This window comes from Carlito syrichta, unplaced genomic scaffold (assembly GCF_000164805.1).
Source record: "Carlito syrichta isolate Samal-C Ts95f unplaced genomic scaffold, Tarsius_syrichta-2.0.1 Scaffold311524, whole genome shotgun sequence".
Classification (NCBI taxonomy): domain Eukaryota; kingdom Metazoa; phylum Chordata; class Mammalia; order Primates; family Tarsiidae; genus Carlito; species Carlito syrichta.
Window position 1 is genome coordinate 367,086 of NW_007255620.1, and position 9,048 is coordinate 376,133.

At 50.5% G+C, this 9,048-nt stretch overlaps 1 protein-coding gene across 1 annotated transcript in view; it reads right to left on the reverse strand.

Annotated features, from left to right (window-relative positions):
* Window positions 1-9,048, reverse strand: part of NOTCH4 (notch 4) — a 26,726-nt gene that overhangs the window by 13,419 nt on the left and 4,259 nt on the right. The window contains exons 8-17 of the mRNA XM_008068792.2: window positions 8,593-8,787; window positions 6,728-6,841; window positions 5,889-6,002; window positions 5,679-5,801; window positions 4,387-4,546; window positions 2,991-3,136; window positions 2,564-2,716; window positions 2,047-2,164; window positions 1,725-1,812; window positions 1,032-1,185 (exon numbers count right to left, since the gene is read on the reverse strand). Of these exons, the coding sequence (XP_008066983.1) occupies window positions 1,032-1,185; window positions 1,725-1,812; window positions 2,047-2,164; window positions 2,564-2,716; window positions 2,991-3,136; window positions 4,387-4,546; window positions 5,679-5,801; window positions 5,889-6,002; window positions 6,728-6,841; window positions 8,593-8,787 (1,365 nt within the window). The remainder of the gene's footprint in view (window positions 1-1,031; window positions 1,186-1,724; window positions 1,813-2,046; window positions 2,165-2,563; window positions 2,717-2,990; window positions 3,137-4,386; window positions 4,547-5,678; window positions 5,802-5,888; window positions 6,003-6,727; window positions 6,842-8,592; window positions 8,788-9,048) is intronic.

The window sequence follows — 9,048 nt, forward strand, 5'->3', positions numbered from 1 at the left end:
ACCCCAACAAAAAAAAAAAAAAAAAAAAAAAAATTCCTGACAGTGAAGGAGTTAAAACGTCATTTCCTTTCCCACCTTTTCTGCCAGAATATGGGAGAGATACCTCTTAAAGAGTATCAGAATGCTAGAAGTACCAGTTTTCCTGGCTTAAAATAAGTCTTTTTTTTTTTTTTGAGACAGGGTCTTACCTTGTCACTCAGGCTGGACTCCAGTGGTATGATTCTGTCTCACTGCAGCTTTCACCTCCTGGACTCAAGCGATCCTATCTCAACCTCCCAAGTAAGTGGGACTACAGGCATGCACCACTATAGCTGGCTAATTTTTTTGATTTTTTTGTAGAGATGAGGTGTTGCTATGTTGCTTAGGCTGGTCTCAAACTCCTGGGCTCAAGTGATCCTCCCGCCTTGACCTCCCCAAATGCTGGGATTACGGGTGTGAGCCACCATGACCAGCCTTAAAACAAGTCTTAAGCAAAGAAGAACTCAAGGGATACTTCATGTGAGAACATGAGGCTTAAGTCTATCCCTGAGTTTTGCATCCTACTTGATGTTCTCTTACTGTGATTACCATCAATCATCCCCTAATGCCACAGTGTCTCTTTCCTGAGCTCTTCTTGTGGAACCTTATTTGAATAAGGGGGCATTCTTTTACAAAGGGCTTAGTGTAACATCAAAGTGAGTGGGGGTGGGGTGAAATGTATTGAGTGTAGTTGGGTTAAATGTGGTCCACTTTGTTTGAGATATAATGATCAGGACAGAGCTGAATTGCTCAGCGTGGAGTCATATGCCTGGTGGTTGTGTCAAGTTGGAGTACTGTTGACTGAACTGGTTGGTGTTGCTTGAGTCATGTTGAATGTGGTGACAGGAGTTGTGTTAGACTTCCCCAGGTGTTGAACTGTGGAGTCAATAACTGGTTGGTCTGTGTGGCTTTGGTTCTCAGAACAAAAGCTATGTGGATGCCCTTAGGGATGGGGTAGGGGAGAACACCCAATTTTTCTTCATTTGTTCTCCAGTCGGGCATTGGGTTGGTACTTTGGCTCAGCGCGGCCTTCTGGCATGAGGACAGTGGAATGTTGCAGACAGGTCCAGTCCATCCCTGAAGGCACAGGCACCGGAAGGAGGGCCCAGTCTGGAGGCAGTGGGAATTGTGTGGACAGGGCTTCTGGGCACATAAGTCCATCAGAGTCTGAGAGATGAGAGGGCGTATGAGGCAGGAAAGAGCAACAGGCTCCCAGCCCAGAGATGGTCGTCTGCCCACTCCAGCTTCTCAAACTCCCTTACTTTTCTTTTTTTTTTTTTTTTTGAGTTGAGGTTTCACTTTGTCACCCAGACCAGAGTGCAGTGGCACGATCATGGCTCACTGCAGCCTCAGACTCCTGGGCTCAAGCGATCCTCCTACCTCAGCCTCCTGAGTAGCTGGGATTACAGGTGCTAGCTACCATGCCCAGCTAAAATCCCTTCTAAAACTTCTCCTGAATGGTCTGGGACCAGATTACTCTGGTTTCCTTCCCAGAACAGCGCCTGGAATCAGAAGCCCATTCAGGATTTCTTCTTTACTCCACACAGACCTCAAGCTAGACCCCCAGACTGAGACCACCATACTTCCCTTCCTGTGGATACCCCACCCAAGCTTTCCTGCTGCCCACTTTTTAGTCCCCAAGGCCCACCCCACTAGAACTCTCCAGCTAACCCCCTCCTCAGCACACCTGGCTCAGTGCCCCTTACCTGGCAGCTGCCACCTGTGTAGCCAGGGGGGCAGAGGCAGCGGGGACCCTGAGGGCTGTCTTGGCAGGTCGCCTTGTTCCTACAGGGGCTGGACAAGACAGAGACAGAGCACAGTAGAAGTAGGTTCTGGGAAACAAGGGGGAGAGAGTGTGTGCTGTGGTAGGGAAGCATCTACCGGGGACATGGCCAACCACGAGGAAAGCAGTGCCAAGAGTGTGGGGCGTGGAGTGGGAGGCAACCTGGAGCCTGAGGGGAGATGGAGAGGAGGGGTGGGAAGGCCGAGGGGCTCCCCACCCTCCAGGGGTCTTTGTGCCCTGCTCACCTGTCTGCACAGCTGGGGTGAATCCTTCCCTCACAGTGTGGGCCCTGGAAGCCCGTGGCACAGAGGCAGGAGAAGGCGTCAGGCCTGTTCACACAGGTACCCCCATTGAGGCATGGGGCTGGAGAGAGGAGGCTGTGAGGGTTTGGGTTCGTTGCCTGTAATCTGGCCTGTGACCTGAGTCACACCATACACAGGACATACATCTCCCATCAAAAAAGTTGCTCGTTACCATTCAATTTAAGTTTTTATTTCATTTAAAAAAATTTATATATATATACACATATGCATATATGTGTGTGTGTGTATGTGTGTATTTTTTTAGGGATGAGGGTCTTGCTATGTTGGTCTTGAACCCCTGATCTCAAGTGATCCTCTCACCTTGGCCTCCCAAAGTGCTGGAATTATAGGTGTGAGCCACCACACTCAGCTCCCAATTTTTAAAAATATGGCACAAACACACCTTGCCCAGTTTCTCTATCCCCTTGTGGCCCAGCCCCAAGACATGGTGGGTACTCACCAGGTGCACAGTGGTCAGTGCTGGTTTGGCACTGGGGCCCTGTGTGGCTTGGAGGGCAGGTGCAGTAGTAACCTCCAGGGCTGGGGCTGCAAGAGCCGCCATTGAGACAGGGCCCTGAGTGACAAGCTGTCACCTCCTCATTACAAGTGGGCCCTGGGGAAAACAGGCAAACTCTAAGGAAGGGGATCCTCCTTCTCTCCCTCCACCCTCCTCCTCGTCCCTTTCTCTTCCCTACCTCATCTCCAACCTGATTATTCTCCCCCATCCAACCTCTTTTCTCACCCCCTCCCACATGTCACCCGTGTCCTCTGCAGCCCATGCCCAGTTCTCCTTGCGGGTGACTGAGATGCAGAGCCCATGGTCACATGTCTTTCCCTTGATTTAGAGGTGAGCAGCCCAGGGGTATATGGTTTAGGGAGGGCCTCACCTGTGTAGCCTGTGGGGCAGGTGCAGTTATAGCCAGAGGGCTGGGGGTAGCAGGTCCCCCCGTGGGCACAGGGAGTGGAGATGCAGCCCCCCAGCTCTGCGTCACACTCTGGCCCCGTCCAACCCACATCGCACATGCATAAGGATCTGGTCATAAAGAGAAAAGGGAGGATTTATCTCTTCTCCTATTGTATCCTCTTTCCTCCCCATTGTCCAGATCCCTATGACCTTCTCTCTCTCTCTCTCTCTTTATTGTTTTTTTTTGGCCCTGAGACTCTGGCCTCTTTCTTCAATGACTGCTCTCAGCACCACTTCCCTTCGTCTCCCACCTGTCCCCACCACTCATTTTCTCCAACTAGATAGATATATAGGTATATACATATTCCTTCTATAACTTATTGATAAATCTGTCTTTCCCTGTTAGAATGAAAGCCCTCTAAGTGCAGTTGCTTTGTCTCTTTTGCTCTGTGCTGTTCCCCAGTATCTGGAACAATAGTCACACAAAGTAGATGCTCAATAGATATTTGTCTAATGAATGATGAAATAGCCCTAGGATTTAATGCTCTTCTGTCTGCTCTGATCCCTTAGTCCTCTGCTTCCCCCATTTTGTTTTTTTGAGTTGAGGTCTCACTCTGTCATTCAGGCTGGAGTGCAGGGGAACGATTGTGGCTCACCACAGCCTTGAACTCCTGGGATCAGGGGATCCTCCCTCCTCAGCCTTCCAAAGTGCTGGGATTACAGGTATGAGACACTGTGCCTGGCCTTTACTTCATGCCTGGCTAATTTATTTTTTATTTCTAGAGACAAGGTCTTGCTATGTTGCCAGGCTGGGTTCAACCAATCCTCCAGCCTCAGCCTCCCAAAGTGCTAGGATTTCAGGCGGGAACCACCATGCCTGGCCTTGCTTCCCCTATTTTTCTTTTTAAGTTTTTATTTAATTAATTTATTTTTTTGAGTCAAAGTCTCACCCTGTCACAAAGGCTGGGCTCAGGCGATCCTTCTGCCTCAGCCTTCCAAGTAGCTATAACTACATGGTGTGCACCACCATGCCCAACTTATTATTATTATTTTTTTTGCCCAACTTATTTTTCGATTTATTGTAGAGACAAGGTCTCGCCAAGTTGCCCAGAACTGTTCTTGAACCCCTGGGTTCAGGCAATGCTAATTCTCTGCCTTTGCCTCCTAAAGTGCTGGGATTGCAGACGTGAGCCACCACATCCAGCCTGCTTCCCCCATTTTTAAAGAATACTCCCTTCCTTGGATTAATACCAGTTGAGCCCTCCCATTGACTTGCCCTAAGAACTTTACCATCCCACACTTCACTGTCTGTCTTTTCCTGTCCTAGCTGAGGAGAGCCCAGAGGAGGGGGCAAATGTGGAGAGCCAGGAAAATATTACCTCTGGCAGTGCCCATGGTGGCAAGTGCAGTTGTCCTCAGTGAGGGCACAGCCGGGGCTTCCATCAGCACAGAGGCAGTGGGCCTTGTCTTTCTGCTCTTGGCATATCTGCTTGGACTGACACAGGTTGGGGGTACACAGGGGAACCTCACAAAGCTGACCTGTGGTGGGGAGATGGGTTGGAAAGAAAACAGAGTCCTTCATGTCCTTGGGGCCAAAGCTCACTTCTCCCTTTTTTTTTTTTGGAATAAGAGTCTCACTTTTGCCTAGGCTGGAGTGCAGTGGCACAATCATGGCTCACTGCTGCCTCGACTTCTTTGGCTCAGATGATCCTCCCATCTCAGGCTCCCTAGTAGCTGGGACTACAGGCATGCACCACCATACCAAGCTAATTTATTTATTTTTTTGTAGAGACAAGGTCTCACTATGTTGCCTAGGCTGGTCTTGAATTCCTGGGCTCAAGTGATCCTCCCACCTTGGCCTCCCAAAGAGCTGGAATTATAGGCATTAGCCACTGTGCCCAGCCAAAGGTCACTTCTTATGCATGCTTTGCTCATTACCCACAAACCTGTTTTTCAGTGGCTTCCTATTGCCTGTAGGATACTGTCTAACTTCCTTAGAATGACACATGGGGTTCTGCATGACATGGCCCTTCCTACAACTACTGCATTTCTCATCTTTGTCCAGCTGCATCCTAAATTCTGGACCCCTTAGAGCTCCTTAAGTGGGATGTGTTTTTCTTCTCTCTGTGCCTTTGCACATGCAGTTTTCTCCAGCTAAAACATACTATCTGGCATTCTATCTAGGTAAACTCCTACTCATCTCTCAAGACTAATTTCAGCTACCACCTCCTCCATGAAGCCTTCTCATCTTTAGTCTTGGTTGGCTGGTCCTTTGTGTTCTCATAGGACCCTGTGCATTCCTCCCTCAGAGCACCTCTGTGGGCCATAATCAATGAGAGACTTGTCTCTCTACATTAGACTACATTAGATTTTATTTGTTTATTTTCTGCATTAGATTTAAAGCCATTTGAGGATAGCAACTTTCCCACTCAACTTTGCATCTGTGTCTGGGATAGTAGGCACTTAATAAATAAGTTTATGTTGGGCCCAATTAGGCCCTACCATAACATCTCTCCTTGTCCCTATGGTTGTGCAGGTTTTGTACCGAATAACTTGAAAGGATACTCTTTTATTCTCACATCCCAACCATCAAACACCCACCAATGAACTCTGCCCCACCTCAAATGGGCTAAAACCCCTGCCAGTCCTTTCCACTGCCTCCCCTACTGACCTGTGAAACCAGCGGGGCAGAGGCAAAAGAAGGCTCCTGGGAGATCAAGGCAGCTGGCTCCAGTGGGGCAAGGGCCACTCAGACACTCATCTACCCCGGTCTGACAGCGTGGCCCTTGGAAGCCTATGGCACGGCAGGAGGGTCAGGGACCTGCACAGACATCGGCCCCCTGCCCCCACCCTCCCCTCTGGTGTCTGAGCCCCAGTTTACCCGGGAGACACATGCAATGGAAGGCTCCAGGCTGGTCCTGGCACTGTCCGCCGTTGGCACAAGGAGAGCTCCTGCACTCGTCAATGTCTTCTTCACACTGGGTGCCGGTGAATCCTGGTGGAACAGGGAGTGGATGGGGAGCAAAGACCAAGGTCATCGAGGGAGACACAGCAGGGTCCTGCCCCTTGCCAGGAAGGGTGAACTTGGGGGGCTTCCCAGAGAACACACATGGGGCAAGTGGGCATGGGGCTGGAGGACAGTGTTGCAGAAAAAGTGAAGCCCAGCCACCCACCAGCTTCATGACCTTGGCCGAGCTAGTCAACCTCTCTAGGCTCCAGTTTCCTATTCAGTAAAAGGGGAATAATAATAATGGAACCTACCTCATGGTCCCATTAAAAGGATTAAATGACATAATGTCCAAAAAGTACATAGTCAACTGGTTGGTCTGAAGTGAATATTTACTAAATGTAGTTATTATCATAGCAGTGGACAGAGGGCTGTCCACTGAGGCTGGAGGAGAAAGGCTTGGAAAAGCTTTCCCTCCATCTACGGTGAGAGTGCTGAGATCAGCCTGGGTCCCAAACATGTGGGGTGAGTACACGGCAGACTCTGCAGGAGGGCTGGGGGGGAGGATCTTTGAGTGATTTATCAGGATGGAGATGAAAGTGGTTGAGTAAGCAAGGGAAGATTTGGGGATGTAACAGAAGAGATTTTTGGGGAGCAGAGAAGGAGCTGGAGAAATGGGGGATTCCTTGGCTAGACTAGGCAATTGCTGCGCCTGAACTCTGGAGGGTCAGAGTCTGGGGGCTGAGGGTGGCTGAGGTGCACTCTGTACCCACCGGGCAAGCAGGTGCACAGGAAGCCGTTGAGCAGGTCGTGACAGTCACCGTGGTTTAGGCAAGGAGCTGAGGCACACTCGTTGATTTCTACCTCGCAGAGCCGCCCTTCTAAGCCTGAGGACATGGGAGTCATGAGGGGCGAGGCTCAGCCAGGCAGCCCTTCCTTGGCTGCTCCCCTTTCGGCCTTCGGTTCTAGAACCAGCCTTACCCCTGACTTGCCCCCATCAGGCAGCCCCCTTCAGGGGGCGCTGTCTGTGTGCGGGCTGGACAAGATGGATCCCAAGGCCCTGCTGCTCTGCCCCTTAGTGTGAAAACTCAGGGAACCTATCACCTGCTGAGGATCTGTGGGAGGGTTGCAAGGAAGTGCCTTTGGGGTCCATTCCTGTGTACACAGAGGGCAGGGCTCACTACCGTGGGCTGATCAGCCTGGAGACCCTCAAGGTATGGATGAGACAAGTGGACATCTGCTTGGAGGGTGACCGGGCAGGCCGCCATGCTAGGGAGAACTGGGATCTCAAAGAGGAGGAGTTTTTTTTCCTTTTTTTCTTTTTGAGTCAGGGTCTTGCTCTGTTGTCCAGGCTAGAGTAGTGGCATGCTCATGGCTCACCACAGCCTTGAGCACCTGGGCATCCTTCTGCCTCAGACTCCTATGTAGCTGGGACCACAGGTGCATGCCAACACAGTTGGCTTATTTTTTTTTATTTTTGTAGAGATAAGGTCTTGCAATGTTTCCTAGACTGTCTCAAACTCCTGGGCTCAAGTAATCCTCCTGTCTTGGCCTCCTGAAGTGCTGAGATTACAGGCCTGAGCCACAGTGTCCAGACCAAAGGGGAGGAATTTGAAAGGCATTTGGGAAGCTGTGTTTCTCCCATATTTGTCCCATTGCTTTGGTCTCATCCTGGTCTCTCCTGTCTCACTCTGAACTGAGGATCAGCCTCTGGACCTCGGCTGCTCCTCTTTCTTGCCTGGGGGGTCTGCTTCTGAAGCTCCTTGACATCTACGATCTTGTCCCTTGGATTACTGAACAGTTTTCTCTTATTTTTCTATGATTGTCTGTGAGTGGCCTGAGCCACCGTCTTTGGGTGCTGCTCAGCTTAGAAAGGCAGTGTGGTGTATTACTGATAATTGTTGAAGCCCTTGGTTTGAATCTCAGCTCTGCCATTTACTAGCTGGGTGACCTTGGACAAGCTACTTAACCTCTCTGTGCCTCAGTTTCATCATTGATAAAGTGGGCATAGTGAGAACGCTGATCTCATAGGGTTGTTGTAATAAGCAAATGAGGCAATGACTCACCTCAGACAGTATCTCGCACAAGGTCAGCTGTTATTTTTCTAGTTTCATTCAGATCGCTGATGTTGGTGTCACTCTTTCCCTGGGGAGGCTTTCCCCCTTAAAACTAGCCTGGAGTGAGTGTAGGCTTACAGCAAATTCAAGCACACAGGGCTTTTGGGATTTTAAGGGCTTATCTTCTATCTCTACAGGGGAATTTCTGTGATTGGGGGAGCATTCTGGGTTGCCATGAGCAGAGGTTGCAGCATGGAAAGTTTATCAACTGCTATTCTGCCCTTCCTTGCTGGGCTGCCATGTACAGCGGACCAGGTTGTGCACTCTCTATGATGACTATGAAATGAATGGCAGCCCCCTACAGTTGAGCAGTGTACAACCTCACCACTATCTGTGGCAGTCTTTCTCTCCTAGGGGTCATGGATGTCCCCGAGTTTTTATCTGGGGGTAGAGAGAGGAGAAGTATCCTGTGGCAACCCATCCCAACTGGCCTAAGGCTATCCTTGCTCTGGAGGGGCAATTCCCAGTGGGTGCAGGATTACTTCCCTTCTCCCCGACCCAAGGCCCCATCCAGCTGGTACCTGGTGGGCAGAGGCAGTGGAAAGTGGCAAGGAGATCCAGGCAGGTGCTTCCTGGGTGGCAGGGCTGGGACAAGCACTCATTGTGATCGGCCTCACAACGGGAGCCCGTGTAGCCAGGAGGACAGAGGCAGTTGAAGGAGCCTGGGGTGTTGAGGCAGGAGCCGCCATGTTCACAGGGGCTGGGGCCTTGCTGAGCTGGGAGGAGACAAGAGCTGGAGTCTACAGGGACCAGGGGCAGGAAGGGCAAGGGGGCCAGACTATCAGGGAAGGCGTGGGGGCCTGTTTGTGGCAGATGGGACCAAACTGAGGAAGGGGCTTGTATCTTTAAGGTGGAAAGAAACGAAGGGGACAAATGGAGGGCCGAGCGTTGGAGAGAGGGCCCTGTGGGCAAGTGATGCCAAAGCTGGACGCATTCAAGGAAAAAGATGCTTGTTTTTTTTTTTTTTTTTTTTTTTT